At 35.6% G+C, this 18,352-nt stretch overlaps 1 protein-coding gene across 1 annotated transcript; it reads right to left on the bottom strand.

Moving 5' to 3' along the window:
• Positions 1 to 12,986: 12,986 nt before the first annotated feature.
• LOC141708853 (eukaryotic translation initiation factor-like) lies at positions 12,987 to 17,963 on the bottom strand. Its single transcript, XM_074512664.1, has 9 exons — positions 17,718 to 17,963; positions 17,528 to 17,599; positions 16,657 to 16,752; positions 16,349 to 16,531; positions 15,599 to 15,696; positions 15,271 to 15,358; positions 14,796 to 15,146; positions 14,426 to 14,668; positions 12,987 to 14,345 (listed from the first exon to the last, which is right to left on the bottom strand). The coding sequence occupies exons 1-9, from the start codon at positions 17,838 to 17,840 to the stop codon at positions 13,314 to 13,316; spliced, it is 2,286 nt and encodes a 761-aa protein (XP_074368765.1). The 5' UTR covers positions 17,841 to 17,963; the 3' UTR covers positions 12,987 to 13,313.
• Positions 17,964 to 18,352: the final 389 nt, after the last annotated feature.

Raw genomic sequence — 18,352 nt, forward strand, 5'->3', positions numbered from 1 at the left:
GAGATCCCATGGCCTCTTCACAGGATTCTTCAAGAAAGTCGGTCTATACTGATAAAGGTCTTTTCATCCTTCAAGAAAAACTTTGGTTTTAATGTAACTGCAAGAAAATTGGTCCTAAAGAAGATAGAAGATCTAAGGAGCAATAAAGCCAAAAATGCACTCCCAAAAACTCTATCAATTCCCTTCACAGGAAATAGAGTACATTTGAGGCCTTATTGGCTGATGGAATTCATGGAATTCATGGATAACAAGGGTGTTAGAAGATTTTTCAGACTGGATAACCAATTGAGTATCTCTAGCAATGAGACTCTATTGGAAATACAAGAAAAGCTGGATCTGTCAGATGCTAAAGAACTTGAATTCCACTGGCAGCTCTAAAATCAAATAGAGGAAAACAACAGGAAGCTAGGGAAGAAATCCATACAATCAAGGAAATAGATACTATATGCTCAGACTAGAGGAGCACCTTGATAATGATTGTGAGAACTCTTTGTGCACTTTTACTTTGTTCAATTTTAAATAAAATTGTAGCACTTATCAGTTTTATCTACTATATTTTAATCTGTACATTCAGGGTATTTTATTATTATCAAGTCTCTCTTAATTTATGGCTACAATTCCAGTAGACATAAATTGGGGGAGATTGTTAGGAATATATTGTGAACTTGATGATAAGTTAAACAAAACACCTTAGTAGATTTATCTTTGTGAATTTTGTAGCTCTCGGCGGATGTTCTAATATAGTCCTGACGGATTAAATTTATAATCCCGACGGATGACAATTTGACATCCATCAAGAGTGTAGCTTATGTAACAAATAAGTTCTGTAGCACATTTATGCAAACAACATGTTTTAGTCTAGTATATTGCGTAGGATTCTCTAAGTCATGTTGACTACTAGATTGATATGCATAATAGGTTGGCTAATTGTAAATATGAGATGTCTTATAATTTTGTATAAGTGAAATAGAGTCAAGTGACAGATAGACTCTCGGCGGATGATCTACAAGGCTCCCGACGGATGATCATATTCAAAATAGCTGTTGATAGTGACAACACAGTCACATGCGTCGGGTGTTTGCAAAAGGAATGTGGCAGCCTGTTAAGCAGGATTTTGAGAACAAACACAAAAACATAACCAACGAACACTCTCTTACCACTAAAATGAAGTATGAATGAGCGTGAGGGAGAAAGTGCCTTAGTGCACCAAATAAGAAAGGTTCTGAAGTCAACCCAGCAGCTCTGACTCCTACAAAGTTGAGATATATTAAAACTGAGATAACTGCTAGCCCCATACATCTTCTCAAAAAGATGTAATGGCTGAAAAGGCACAAAAAAATTACTAGATTCATCCTCTCAACAGGGTGCGTCTATTGAAATTCCCCTGTCGGCCAGGGTATCCGATGTAGTGTCACCACCTCAAACATAAGCAATTCTTGATGCACAAGGAAAGGTTACACACACAAAGGGTGAGTTGGCGGAAATAAGAGTTTCGACCATTTTAAGGTCATATTCGATTGTTCAAGGTTCTTTAATGGACCAATTGCCTTTACAGGTGTTAGGAGAGGATACTGATCCAATAGCCATATGTCAGTGGTCAGTATCTACCTCCCCAAGACTAATAAACCTGGATACATCTGCGGATAGTGGATCTGACTTAGGTGTAGATCGGCAACTTGTTGATAATGATTCAGATATTACCTGATGAGTCACAAGGAAATGTCTTCACATATACTAGAAGGAAACTTTGATCTTTATGCTAAATTCTTTGGATCATTGTTTACCTTCCCAGAGTTCAAATCTGGAACCCTAAACGGGAAACTAGCAACTTGTAGATTATAACTCAGATTCATCTGACGAGTCTAACAAGGATGGGGATTTGCACCACCCGTGACCTCCTTAAGGATGGCTAAGGTGATTTTCCTTGCAGGTACAGCTGGATTTTGGACCTATGAGAGGACTGATACACTTGTGAGAATGAGTGTAAACACGAGTGGAAAGAAGAGTGAAACACTTGTCAGGTACACGAAACAGAATCACACACTCACAGTGAGGAAGAAAGAGAACCACCATATCCCATTCCCTATCCCTAAACATGGTTCTTATTACTTCGCGTCTCGATTCTGTTTATGATTGGAACCTAACACTTAGGAACCTAACATTTATAGACTGGATTAGAATACTTCGGGACTTAACAAGTTGGGACATAACAATTGGTAACAATTGGTGATCTCACTTTTGGGAGGTATAAGGAGTTGGGAAGATTGGTGAACATGATGATCAACAGTGAAGTTATTCTTACAGCATTTAAAGGGACATGGTTGATCAGACTCTGACTTGTTATTTCTTTTCCAACCAAGTAACATATGAGAACTCCTTCAGAAAATAATATACATTCCTTCTCTAATGAGGAGATAAAAGCTTATATAATAGTTTGGAGGATTCCTCAACTAAGGGGGAGAAATAGCAGGGAGGAGGAAAAAGGTAAAGCACATGTACACTACACCACACCATGGTTGTTTGTAACTACGGATCCTATTGTACGGGAGAGGTGGTAAAATACAAGGTGATCTCCTAGTAATCAGAAGAAGTGGTTTGGTTCATCACTTTCTTCATAAGGGGAGAAGCTATTCTTCATAAGGGGAGAAGCTGCTTTCCAAAATGAGAGTACCATTGGTTTTTATCTGCGGATCCTATTGTACGGAAGAGGTGGTAAACGAAGGTGATCTCCTTTAAAGCAGTTGATTCTCATAGGGGAGAAGCAAGAGAGATATGTGCTTCTCAACAGGAAATATGGTTGTACAAAAGAAGCTGCTGATGATTACTTCAAGACTGAGAAGTGTTATCTGGCAGAGATTTGAAGAACCAAGGAAATGAAGATGAAACTACTTGAAGATCAGTTCAGTGCTAGAGGAACAAGCATCTTTCATTTCAGTTACTCAAGAAATATGGAAATGCAGTATTTGATCCAGAAAACCAGTAGCATTATTTACAAGTCCTGGTACTTTACTTTTTCTAGTTGTTAGATGAGTTATCCTCTCTATTTAATTTGTTTGTTAGGTTTAATAATCAAATATGAGGAGATTATTGGTGTGACTGCGTAGCTGTATGAACAGTTACGTGATAACTCAACATGATAACAACACTAGAACATGACAGGTTAATAATACTACGTCTACACAAGAAATCAGGAAGAATGAAGACAAGGAAAATATAAAGAATCAGAAGATTAGAAGAAGGCTTGAAGTCTGTTTACATGTCACTGAAAGAAGTTCATTAATATGTTCATGTCCCAGTGAAGAATAAAGGTTAAAGACTTCCAGGGTTTCAAAAATGATGAAGATTCAGTGTATAAAGTGCTAACAAAAGATTTCAGTGTATTAGCATTGACTGAAGATAGACAATGTATGAAGCATAGGAATATGAAGAATTGAAGACATGGTATAAACAGAGGTTAAAGAAGATAGCTGCAATCTTGAAGTTATACTCACTGACAAGAGCTCATTTATATGTTCAAGCGTCGGTGAAGAACAATGAATGAAGTGTTTAAGATTGTAGTAGCAATGAAGACGCTGTTTAAAGTACCAGAAAGGATTCCAGTGAAAGTACAGTTATTTATTGACGGTCAGTGTTAGAAGCAATGAATATTCAACCAATCTGTATCAACTCATAAACACAAGACAAATTAAATTAGGTTCTCTCTATGCTAGTTGTTTGTGAACCAGACCAGTACACCAAACATCAGTATACAAGAAGGGATTTTAATTCAATTACAGAAGAAAGTGTTGATACAGTGAACAATGGCAAAACAGAAGCAAAATATTCTAAGGTAGGAGACTCTTCACTTTGGTCACCATAGAAGTTCAAGGACCACTAAAAGTAATCTTTGTGGTCGCCATAGAGAATTAATCTCAGGCAACACACTGGTTGCCATAGAGAATTCCTCTAAGGCAACACAGTGGTCGCCATAGAGAATTACTCTAAGGCAACACAGTGGTCGCCATAGAGAATTACTCTAAGGTAACACAGTGGTCGCCATAGAGAATTACTCTTAAGGCAACACACTGGTCTCCATAGAGAATCACTCTAAGGCACCAGTGGTCGCCATAAAATATCTACTGGTCGCCACAGAGCAATACAGATGATGGTCGCCAAAGCAATAGATGTTGGTCTCCATAGAGCATCTACTGGTCGCTATAGAGCTATAGAGCAACACAGATGATGTTCGCCATAAAAGAGAAGCCAAGGAATTATACCGGTCGCCATAGAACACTTGGTTAATTTTCCAGTGAATTATACAGCAGCAATTCAAGGATATTTGTGGACACAAAGCTGCCATCTGTCCAAATGAATTGAAAGTCTACACAAAGAAGCATAATATATAACAATCAAGAATTATTATTGTTATGAGTTCTGTTCATCTTCTCTCTCACAGAAGGTGATGAAAACAAGAAACAAAGAGAACACAGAGAAGCGCAGCATAATGATATCCGTTTAACTTCTCACCGGAGTAACGTTATAATGCCCGATTTAACTCTTGTATATTCATAAGGGCATTATAATCGTTACCCGGTAATTAAATCCTTAGACAAACAAAAGCTAGATTATTGTATATGATTTAATTTATTGATCTTTATAGAATCTAGGAACTTTGTTGTTCTTAGATTGTAGCCGGTAAAGTTATTTACCGGAGTGTAGCAACACCCTCACGGATTTATATATGAATATATACTTCCCCGAATATCCTGTGTTCCTAGTTTTATATTCCCAAACACTATTCTCATCAAGAACACGAAACCACTAATCGAGCACTAAATTTATATCGCTAAATATTTGAAAGAATTTTTAATTTAGTGATTATCATATTCTACCCCCCCTTGTACGATAATTCGGGACCTAACATTACCATTTCCATACAAATGTGAAGATATTCAAAGATGCTCAATAGAGTAATGTTGTAGCATGATATTAGACTAGATTTTTTTTTATTATCTTGTCTTACAGTCATGTAACTTGGTGATATATAAACCAAGTGTAGCAAGTGAGAACAACTAACTAAGCAAGCATATTTTTCAGAGAGATAGATAAAGCTATACTTGTTAAGAATTTCTCTGTAGTTTGTTTGTTCACTTGTAAAGCAGCTGTGTGTTATTCAAAGTATCACAGAGTTCTCAATCTGATATATATATATATATAGTGGATACTTTCAAATCCACCAAAAAGTTTTAAAGCTTGTGTTTGATTACTTAGAGTTTTGATTTCTATTACTTCTTCATTCCGCATTACAGCAAATTAAACACTGTTTTATATATTAAGTTAGAACATTTTTAAAATCTCAAAATATAGCTAGAATTACATTCAACCCCCCTTCTGTAATTCTTGTTATATTGTTAGGGAATAACAGATATCTATTTTGAGTGTAGCATGCAGTATTCACAGCTTCTTCCCAAAAACTAGTTGGCAGATTGCCATCTTGCAGTATTTTCCTGGCAGCTTCCACTAATGTTTTTGTCTTTCTTTCAACTACCCCATTTTGTTGAGGTGTTCTAGCAGCAGAGAACTCTTGAACAATGCCTTTATTTTTGCAGAATTCACTCAATGTTGCATTTCTAAATCCTGCTCCATTATCACTTCTCATTCTCTTCACACAGTTTTGATCTTCAGCCTGTTTCTCTATCTTCTTTGTGTGCTCAATTATGATGTATGAAGTTTCATCTTTAGAATGCATAAATTCTACCCATGTGTATCTTGAGTAATCATCCACCATCACAAGTGCATATTTGTTTCTTAAAATTGATAATACATTACTGGCCCAAACAAGTCCATGTGAATAAGTTGCAATGCTGCACTTATGGAATTCACAGTTTTTGACTTGTGACTTGATCTTTTCTATTTTCCTTTCTGAAAAGCTTCATAGACTTTAATTTGAGCAAACTCTAATTTTGGCATGTCTTTCACCAACTCTTTCTTGACCAGAGTGTTGATTGCCTTATAATTTAGATATGAGAGTTTTTTTATGCCATAACTTGCTTTGCTCTATGGATGCCTTGGTGTAAAAGCAACAAATTCCATCCTCATTTGTTGAGTCCAAGTATGCAACAAACAAGCTTCCTTTTCTTGCTCCTTTTAAAGCAACTTCATTGGTTTTCTTGTTGATGAAGATACATTCTTCTTTGTCAAATAGAACTTTAAAGCCTTTGTTTGCAAACTGGCTGGCACTGAGAAGATTACTTCAAGACCAGCTACAGATGCTACATCATCAATGACAACATTTTCAAAAACAATCTTGTCATATCTCATTGTGAATTCTTTGTTGTTATCTCCAAAGGCCACCAAAGGACCAGCCTCCTCCTCAAATTATGATAGCAGGGCCTTATCACCTGTCATATGCCTGAAGCATCCACTGTCTATGATCCATATGACCTTCTTCATTTTTCCATGCACACAATGAGTTTTAAGTGTATTTAGCAACCCAAGCAGTGTTGGGTACTTTCTTCTTGTTAACTGATTTAGCAGAAGTAGAGTTAGAAGTCTCAAAAAAATAGCATTCATAGATGTTTGTGCATTTTCCCTTGCAACTCTAGATTCAATATTGACTTCTTTGAGATCTACTCTCAGCTTGTGGCAACTTTTCATTACTTTTAAGTTACAGGAAATGCAGTCAAACTTATCACAAAATAAAAAAGGGATCATTTGCTTTGGCTCCATTATACTTGCAGGCTCCTTCAACTGGCTTGCTAATAACCTTTTTACAAAGGTGATTCACATAACCACACTTTTCACATTTCTTTCTTGGAGCATCTGCAACATAAGCAAAATTGTTGCTTTTGTTTATCCCAATCTTCCCATTTCTATTCTTCTTCTTCTTTCTTGCATCTTTAGTTTTTATTTTCTCGACAGGTGTCTTGGAATCTTGGTTATCCATGAGCTTCTTTTCAGCTTTGGAAGTTTGAGTTGTTTCTGCATTTTTCTTCTCATTGTCTTCATTAACAATTTCTTGCTTTTTGATCAACTCTTCTTCACTGAAATCTACTTCACATGCTTTGAACATAGCTGAACCAACCTTTTTCAGCATAGTTGGAACATCTTCATTTTCATTTGCTTTCCCTTTTTCACGTACATCTTTCTTCTTATTGTTCAAGGCATCATAATCAAGACCAATAGCAATATTTGCACATGACTTGTTCTTCTCATGGTATTGTCCAACCAACTCAGATACATTCCTGAAAGATTTCAACTTGACGTCATTCTTTTCTAGCTTCTCCCTTAACACAACTTCAATCTCATTTGCACAATTGATCTTGTTCTTTAGATATACATTTTCTTGTTTCACAGCTTCAAGCTCTACCAACAACAACTCAGTTTCTTATTTCTCATTTTCAAGTTTCTCATTTATCTTTGTCAATATGTTAACCTCTTCATTAGCAACAACCATACTTGTATGAATGTGAAATATTTATGTGCTCATCTTTTCAACAGTTTCCTTTATATTGACTCACATTTAAATCAATGATGGTAAGAGTTGGTACCCGTGTTTTTGATGAGGATGACTCTCCTTGCTCCAAGGCCATAAGTGCATAATTTCCAACTTCCTCATCTTCATCATTATCAGAATCATCCCAACTCTTTCCCTCTGCAATATAGGCTTTGCTTTGTTGTTTCTTCAGAAGAGCTTCATACTTTGCTTCCAGTACAAGATAAGATTTGTCTTTCTTTGCTTTCTTGGGTTTCCTGTATTCTGTAGCAAAATGGCCTAGCTCATCACAGTTATAGCACCTTATCTTTGACTTGTCAACAGATATAGTTTTGTAACCATTTTTGCTATAAGATGTGTACTTCCCTTTTTCTTTTCAACTGCTGTCTTTGTTGAATGATTGTCATTTACCCTTGAAGAATCTTGGATTCTTTACTCTAATGTTAGAGAACTTTCTTGCCAGATAGGCCTTTGACTGATCTAGCTCATCAAGTTCATCCAGGGTGCAAAACTCATCTTCTTCTAATTCCAGTATGACTTGTTCCTGTGAATCATTGTTTCTTTGCTCACTTGTTGAGGCAACTGAAGTCTGGGATCTTGGCTCATCATTAGAGGTCTGGCTTTCATTAATAATTAGAGCACTTGATCCATCTACAACATGCTCTTGACCAACCCTTAATGACTTCCTTTGAATCATTTCTAATTCATATGTTTTTAAGATTCCATATAAAACTTCCAGAGTTATTCTAATCAAGTCTCTCCCTTCTCTGATTGCTGAAATTTTCTGTTCCAAATGGTCAGGGAGTGTGAACAAAAACTTCAAGTTCACTTCTTCAGCTTCATAATATTTATCATGCAGCTGCAAGTCATTAATCAGCTTGTTAAACCTTTCAAACATATCAGTAATACTTTCCTTTGGCTTAGCCATAAAACTCTCATATTGTGAGATCAGTATCCTTCTTTGATTTGACCTAACTTCCTCTGTTCCTTTACAAAGTATTTCTATCTTTAGCCAGATCTGTTTAGCAGTGTCACAGTTGACAATGTTATTGTACATTACATTATCAAGTGACTCAATCAAGATTAACTGCAAGCCACTATCTAGGGAGACTTTTTCTTTCTCAGGCTCAGTGTATTCTGAAGGATTTTTAGGAGCATAATGAGCTAGAATGACCATATATTCATCGGTAGATTCCTCAACTCTTACCATAGGATTGAAAGGCCCATTCTTGAGAATCTGAATATATAATGGATTGGCCATCCTGATAAACAACAATATTTTCTTCTTTCAGAGAGTGTAGTTAGTCTTATCAAAAGTAGGGATTTTGATGCTACTGATTTTCTGTGTATTCATTCTTCCAAGATCTTGAATCCGTTTACTTTCAGATTTTGCTCTGATACCATTTGTTGGATAATGAATCACACACAGGGGGTTGAATGTGTTTTTGTGTTTTTATACTTTTCTTGAAGTGTTTATGGTGATGAACAAAGTAAATTAAAATCTTGTAGTTAACTGTGTTAGTACTGAATTTAGACAGATAAAACAGTGAACTCGGATCTTTCAAAACTCACTTAATTTTATATTAAAATTAAGAATGTTTTGCTACAAAGTTTATAGGCTCTTTGTTGATAAAGAGCTTAGCTTCTTCCTTGAGAGAATACAAGATTTTTCTGATCTAAATTGTTACTTCTAACAAAGCATCCAGTGTTTACTTTATAGAACAGTAAACACTGGTTATTACATAGCATGCATCAGCACGTACTAAATCCTATTTTTGGATAATCAAATCTTTCTATTTATGGCTTAGTGTATCTTTGCTAATCTTGCACGCCTGTGACTTTACTTTTCTAGTTAATCTTGGCCTTTGATCTTGTACTCTTCAAACTGCTTTTGTAGACTTTTCAATCCAATTAATTAGATTGTTTGTTGATTGATAATCTTGGATATTGAACTGGTCTGCACTTTGTACTTTGAGTTTTACCTCGATATCTTCAGTTTGGTATATGGAGAACTTGACATCTCGATAAGTATATTGGCTTATCGAGATCTCTAATCACTCTACAGTTGTTTTGACTTATCGAAGACTTTAATTTCTCTATAAAAGAATTTGGATTGTCGAGATCTCTCATCTTCATGTCTTCACTTTGGCTTATCGATAACTCTGACTTCTCTAATGACAAGTTGCCTTATCGATAACTCTAAGTTCTCTAGTGACAAATTGGCTTATCGATAACTCATAGTTCTCTAGTGAAGAAATGACTTGTCGATATCTCCATTCTTCATGTCTTCAAATTGGCTTGTCGATATCTCTGAGTTCTCTAGTAGATTTTCCTTACTTGTCGATAAGTCATTCTGGAGTTCTCGAATGACTTCTATATAACACTTAATCTGTGACTCGTAGAGATCTTGACTTAGAATATTTTTCCCAAAGCAGATTTATTCAACTTCAAACTTCTTCATAATTCTCCTGAGGCATGATCTTCTTGATCTTCTTCTAGATAAAATTCTTAGGCTTGATACTGTTTACAGAAAAAAACTCCAATCTGCCCTTGAACATTTTTACAGACTTAAGTGGTACAATACAAAATGCAAACTTAGATTACAATACAACTTACTTAGGGTTGTCAATTTGACTTAGTCTTGTTATTGTACAGACATGTCTTGCACAACACCATTGATGCTGGACTTCACCAAAAACATCATAAAACACAAACTTAGCATTACTACTCGTTAGCTCCACTGCTAATAACCCTTGACCCCGATGAAAGAAATTTACGTCGCATTGATTATGTTTTTGGTAATCTGCCATCTATGCCTTTGAGCCAGCTCCCGTTGTGAAAAATTGGATTGGACTGCAGTTTTCTGATTTTAGAAACTTGATTCAAGTACATACATATAGCTTTACTGTATCATAAAAATGTATACATGTCGGTGCATTGAACGTGTTCCATGCAATGATCATGCCCATTCAAGTAGAAATCGACTTTGTATGCCTGCAAACGGTTAGTGAATCACTCATTATATTTACACCTCTACTGCAATGGAGTATATATCATATGATTTGCACTTATATATAGTTAAGGGAGTTACTTCTTTAATCCAAGTGAAGTACATACCTCTAGAAATGGAAGGAGGTCCGAGACGTGCTCCTCAGTGTCACTGTGATGCACGATGCTTCTAATACTATGGTGCCCAATAACGAACTTCCACTTTGTTGTCGACTTGCTCAACGCAGACTCCAAATCCTTGTTAATAACAAAAATTCTAGCCATCATTGTCTTTCGTAAAAAAAACTCTTCAAATATATCATGCATGCCATCAACGAAAATTAGTAAAATCTAAATCGAGGTTAGTAGCTTAAGAAGATGAACAAGATATACATTTATAGATGTTACTCCCCGCCAATCGTATACGTGGTTTTTTGGGTCGTCGGCATAGTGCCCTGCGAATGGAGTAGTATCAATCATGAAGAAATCAGCCACCTCCAGTGGAACATAGTATACCACAATAGTAGAGCTATCTTGACTGTGAAATTTCAGGTTCAGATCTCGCTTTGGATTCACTAACCATGCTTAATTTTCTCTGATGCCCTCTGGTCTTCATATATATATATAGGGGTTGCATGTAAACATTATGATTTTACCAATTTAGCCCTCCGCTTAATTTAAAAAATTAGAATATAAAACGTCCGTTAAATATAGTTGACGGAACGCGTGTTAAAAAATTAAAGAAGAGTCATGCGGGTGCTTATTAAACTCAGCCAATTTTATGCAAAAAAATTATAACTTATGTCATCTTCATGCAATTAAGTCAATCTTTGGATACACCCAATATAATACACGGGACCAAAGCAACAAGCTGTGTGCGTTTAATCAAGTAGTGGGTTGTCTCATCACTTGTGGCCTGGAAATTTAATACTCCTATCAATGTTGAACGTACGCAGTTATGTGTGTGAAGCCACGGCGTGGAGTAAGGGACGCTGCAGGTATGACGTACCACCTTCATCCTTGTCGTTGTCGATGCGACCTTGTCCACGTTCTTTGAATATTGCCCCTCTTATATTGTTTGTGCGCTTTTTCGTATTCCAAAAATTTAAATTTGGATATATTATCCCAAATTTTTATTTAATGACTAATACTGAATAATATTTATTTTCTGAATAATATTTTATGTATTTCAATATTTAATCAACTATACAATTTTAATTTGTTTATTTAAAAATACTTATTTGATTGAATTAATTTATTAGAAATAATATAAAGATTTTAATGATGTTTAAAATTTAAGAATAAAGAATTTAATATGATATTTGTGTCTTAAAATATGTAAAAACTAATTTGGATCAAATTTTAGATTACGCTGATGATCCAAATTTGAATTTTTGAATCAAAATTGTTGGAGTTGACTTAACCTATGCATTTATCCCAGTCCCATATGATTCATCAATCACGACTGAAATCACGACTGAATTATTATAAAATTATTTTGATGCGACGTGTTTATTATAAGTTGAAAAAAGTTGTTCCGGAAACAAGTTTTATATTTTTTGTACAATAATATTAATTGATAATTTCGACAAAAATAACAATATTAAGTTGATAATAGGAGGATATAATATTGCCACATATCCTTAATATTATTGAAGTAACAAGTGTCACATTTTTATTTGTTACTTATACACATGATTCCATATTATCTTATTTAGAAAGCTAGTAGGCACATAACATGCAAGTATTTTGAGAAATAATTTTGAACACTTTTTTATGATAAATTTGATCTCAATAAAGTATATGACTGGTTTGAAGAAAGTCTCGAGATTCATGCGATTGCGGAGATTAACTATTAAAAACATGTCAATATATTTTATTATGGGGACTGCGATATATTATGCTTATTTTTTAGTACAAGTGATTACGAAATTTGCTATGACTTTTTACTACCGTTCGATCGTTATAAACGCTTATAGGGGAGGATAAAGGATTACACATTTTCTTGATCAAAGCAGATGCATACAAATGTTTGCAGATTCAGTTAATACTTGAGAATAGAAGTGTGCTCGTACATTTCTATTTCTATTTAACCAAAAGAGGAGTGAAAAGTGAGTAACGAGTGTATTGAGCAAATCCTAAATTAGTGTATCTGGTGTTAATTATAATCAAGAAAAAAGTTAGGTATCATGGAGAAAATCATGAATCAAAGTACGTTCCCGCTTACTTTTACTTTTACGTACTTTTAAGTATCATTGTTTTTAACTTGTATCTATAATATACATATCGGTGTACACACAAGTCGGAAACGGACTCTTCATTCTTTGAAATGAGGATAAGACTGCATATAATATACTCCACTCAAATACTGTACTGGACAATATTTAATGGGTACGGTTGATTGGTCAATTGAGTAACACTAGTCGAATCGAGTAGTAATATATGTAGTTGCCAACAATTTCCTCGATTCACCTTTTTAACGAGCAAATTTGATACGGACAGTACAACATAAAGTCACCTTAAATTGGATTCATCATCATCAATTCAATCATCATCTGTAAAAAAATGTATATAATTCTTTGCCCTGGACCAGAACCTTCTTGCTAAGCTCTTAGTAGAGACGGCAAAAAGAATTAATAGGAAACAATTAAATAAAATATAGAAAACAGCCTGTTCCAGGTGTACCGTTTAAAGACTGCTGCCCAACATGAAATATGGCACAATAACTGGCCGCATTGCTTCAATTAACAGAACCTTAAGAAATACACTCGCTTGTCCTGGTGTAAAATGATGGGAACTGGAGAAGGCTACATGAGCATCCCATTATGAGGTTTCATGGAAGGAACACTTGCTAAAAAAGACTCTTGCAAGACTCAATATCAGCTGCATTCGAATCTAATACAGTTTGACCAGAAGGACTTGAAGTGACAATCCTCAATGCTGCAGAAAATACAGCTTTCTGGAACATGTCATCCTCCATCTTCTTCAGCACCTCCTCTACCCCCTTAAAATTCAACTCCCCACCCAAAATTAACTTCCCCATTATCTCGCCGAAAATGGCTGGTGCTTTAGGTAAATCAATACCAACATCATCCAAGTTTGAACCATAGAGAAGGCATCCAATTTTTATGTCGGCTGTTGTAAGTACCTTCTTGGCATACAGGTACTCCAGTAGCTTTGCAACAGGTTCCAAACAGGGCGGGTTTTTCTCTAGGGCAAGAGCAACAGCTTCCTTGACGAATTCAGCATGGTAATCTGGGGAATTTAATTCCTTAACACACTGTAATGCTTCATCCAGCATACGTACACTGAAATATTCTTCCAGAAGTGAGGTTGTTTTTCTCTTAAGTGCTTCCTGACTTGACTTTCCAGAAGACGACATATGGTTGGCAACTGGAAGCACAGCTTCCACAGGGACAGGCTTGGCAGGAAACGGAGGTCTAAGCTTAACACCAGAGCTGAAGTGAGAAGGGGGGGCATAACAGGCAGCATTACCCTGCGACAAGGCACCAGACCCACCACTAATAGGCCCACCCTGAGGTAAATATCTTGCATTCAGTGCTGCCGACTTGCCAACTGATGGTGGCTGAAGACGTCCAACCAACTGATTTGGATCATTCCTTGGCATTGACCGCGACCTAGGAACCTCCCAATTATCATTATCAATTCCAGGCATCCCTGGCATCTTTCTTGTTCCTGGCATTCCAGGCATCATACCACCAATGCCAGGTCTGTTGAGAGGAAAGCCCTCTGAACTGATATTACCACCTTCAGCATTAGATGACATGGCTCGACTATTTCTAATGATGGCAGTGGCACCTGGACGTAAGTTCATGGTCCTCTCTGCTTCAGTATGAATCTCTGTAATGGTTTTGGCCTTTACCTACAAGTCGACCACAATATATTAATTTTAAATGAAACGGGAGTCCACTATTAATAGTAATCTGGAAAATAAATAATTACCTCTTCCCGCCTGGGCACCCATCCATTTGAACACAGATCAATTACATCACGAACCATAAATCGTAGTCGTGAGGCCAGTTGAGGGTTTTTTGACAGTTCCTTCAGTCGGATAAAGTAGACATCATTGATGTGTTTTGATTTTTGATTTTCATCAAGCTGTTTCCCAATTGTTTTAAAAAAGTGGCATATAGCCTCAACATTCTCCTCTTCAGGACACTTCATATTATCAGCGCCCAAAAGTTCCTGTTAAAGATATGTCCGGCCAAAAATAAATTTGTCAGAAAACACAACCAGAGGTCTGACCATGATTTTTAATATTATATATGAATTATGGAAAGGGTATGGAAAAAGAGAAGTAAATGATGATTACCTGAACAATGTGGTGAACAATCTTTTCAGGCACCATCTTCTGCTTCAAAAGCTCCCCAATCAGACGGATATTTCCAAGAGTACGGAGCTTCATCATTTTTTCTTTATCTCTTCGTTCAGAATCTTGCTCAGGAGCAGTCATCTGCCTTATATCTTCCCTAAGTTTGTCAGCACCTTCGAAAGCCTCCTGGCAGTTATTCAAAAGAATTCTTTTGAAAGTAATCTCCCTTCCGCCAGGCTCATTAGCTGGGAATGGGGGAAGGTTCTCATTTAAGTCAGAACACAGCTCTGCATACATGGGGCAAAATGTCGGTTCCAGCACTGCCTTATCAAATAGTAATGATATAACTCCCTGCATTGCAAGCAGAAAAAAAATATATTAGCATCTAATTCAAAATAGGAAACATCAGTTTTGTGACAAGGACTAGATATGTACTGGATGGGGCACAAAATCATTAAAAAGTATAAATTAAAACCTTTAAAATGTCCGCACTTGTTATCCCAGCATTGACAAGTTGACCTTTCAGAATTTCGAACTTCTCTGGCGTCAGCTTATTCAAAATACTGCAGAGCAAGTACATTACTCAAAACACATATATAGAGAGGCAAGGATAATTAGCAACTCAAAAAAAGAACTCATAACAAAAAGAGTCCCAGGTTTCTATTGATACAGAGATACAACCAGCAACCAGAGATATCAACAACATAATAGAACTTTATTAAAAGAAAAGAATGGAAAAGCAGACAGAACAAAGAGGGACGTGGCACATGCAACAATTACAGCAGAGATCCGAAATAAATTACCCTTTCACTGTTTTCAGTACTCGTTCCTTCTCAGAAAGGGTTCCCCTTTGAACTGCCCATGGAACCTCAGCCTTTACAAGTACTGGGGTAGGACCTCCCTACTCATAAAAGAAATAGAATAAGGACCGCAAATATGTACATGTCATCATAATAGTTAGATGAAGAGGATAAAGAATTGCACTTGGAAAAGAGAACATAATTTATACAGTATCTACAGAATTTAATAAACATCTCCAATTAGATACGTGTAAACACTTGCACCGCATGCGGCCATCATATTATATGATTAACAAAGAAAACATACACATCAGATCAATACAACACATTAATTGAATAATTACCATACATCTGATATATTATATTATATTAAAAGCGCAGACAGAAAGAATACGAAGAACTGTACCCTACTTCGATATATAGTTTTAGTTATAAACTGAAATGAAAATTTATTAGTAGAAGGGACCAAGAAAGTGACCAAGGCATACAAAAGAAAAGCATTCAAACTATATGCAAAACAAAAGAATAAAGAGTCCCTTTATACAAGTGGACCAATAGTTTCAACAACTATTAAATAGGTGGCACTACACAACTTTTTAAAGAAAATTGAGCATGCTGCATATGTAAATATGTAAAAACACAACACACATCTTCCAAAAGAAAATTGAGCATGCTGTATATGTAAAAAAATAATTTATACAGCATTAAGTAATCAAGTTTATATAGTTTAACTTTCAGATTGGGATTATTTACCCCTTGATGAGAAGAGAACGATCCTCTTCCGTACTTTGAGTTCGGCTGGTCATGACGATTATATTGATTTCCTTCACTATGTCTGGAATCAACAAGTGTGGGCAATGGTGCAGGTCGACAACGCCAATCACGGCTGTCTGGTTCTGTATAACGAGTAGCCGACTGATTTGGTTGATTTTGCAACTGCAGACATACATAATATATATATCAGCAAGAGAGGGAGAGAGAGATTGTAAAGTGCGTAAAGTGCAGAAATTGCGCTCGATAACAGACAACCTTGTGTAGGAATGTAGGATATAGTAACTTACATTATTCTCTAAGCGATTCCAGTTTTGATCATCACCAAAAAATTCAGCTTCAACTTCTCTCTTAACTCTTAGTATATCATCAGTAATCTTCACAACCTAAAATAGAAGAAACAGCGCAGTGGATTTAATGCACGTCCATACGAGTACAAGTAAAAGAAACAGTGAAGTATATTTAGATTTAATGCACATTCAATACGAAAAAATAATTCAACTATTTATTTGTATGTATCTATTAGTGCAACGTAGTCACAAAGTTATACTTAAATGTATGTAGTTTAATTACATTAGGTGATTTGATCGACCGCAATATTCCAAAATACATTATTTGTCTTTTTCATACAATTATAGTAGTTAATCAGTATTAGGATGTAAACAGCTAAATAGTTTACCTTTTATGACAATCTTACTTACGAATTTCCAGGCCTTACTATTCCTCCATAAATTTTAAACAAATAAGTTTATGTATAAGCCTTACTTAACAAGCCTTACTTAACGTACTATACGCCTTACTATTCCTCGGTTTATAAACCGAGCCTGTGCAATATTGTAATAGCAATGACTTACGTACTATTCCTCTATAAGCCTTATCTGCCTTTCACTACTCGGTTTATAGATTAAAAAGGTAATAGTTAGCCAACTATTGGTTTATATACAGATTAAAAAATTCATCAATTATCCGAAGCAAAACGTGCAACTGTGCAAGTTCATCGTTTTGACACACTTCTTCGATAAATTCATCAAAATCCCCGCACTAATTCAACATAAAAACTCGATTACACAATGTATACATTCATCAAAATCCTCGCGCTAATTCAACAATGTATCTAATTAACACCACCAAAAACAAGTATAAATCATATTAATACATTACCTCCCTAAGCTGCAACAACTGATCTCGCGTAAACCGAACAATCTCCTGTCCCTCTAACCAAGCATCTCTAGTCTACACCACAAATAAAATAACAAAATTCAACACAATTCAGTTCAAGACAAGTAATTAAATCCGAAACATAATATTTTTTTCGATATCGAAAACTCGAAAGAGAAGTAGAGAATTAGACCTTAAGAGTGTGAGGACGGAGAATCGGATGATCAGAAGAAGAGAATGCTGATGAGATTATTTTAGTGGCTCTAACACCGCCGCCGGGTCTCAAACTCAATAGTGTGTTATTGCCTTGCTGCATAACTTGAAATTAAAATTTTTTTAAAACTCGTTCGATTGATTAATATTGGCCGGAAAATTGTAACCGGCGGCAGAAGTCGCCGGAGTTATGTGCGTACGGTGGACACGAGTTTTTGTTGGGGGAGAGAATGATAAACCCCTTGCTTTTATTGTGATTTTAGGGTTTGTGAAATTACTTTTCTGTCCTTTCTTTTCTGATTCGACTTTTTTTTTATATTTTTGTGCGTGTATGTAAGTAATGTTAACAATTTGTTTTGGGCTCTTTAGCAAAAAATATTTATTAATGTTGTCACAATGGGACTGTTGGGCCCGAATATAATGGTTGTAAAAATTGGACCTTGAAGATCTTATATAAAATTTGCTGAATCTATAAGATATTTTGTTTCGATGGTATTAGCTATAGTGGTTGACTATAAATAGTATTGTTATTAATATTTTAGATTGTTATAAATAGAATATATCACTTTAATATGGTAATAACTAATGTATAATCTTTCTACAAATTTCTTACAG

This window comes from Apium graveolens, chromosome 2, assembly GCF_009905375.1.
Source record: "Apium graveolens cultivar Ventura chromosome 2, ASM990537v1, whole genome shotgun sequence".
In the NCBI taxonomy this organism is placed as follows: Eukaryota; Viridiplantae; Streptophyta; class Magnoliopsida; order Apiales; family Apiaceae; genus Apium; species Apium graveolens.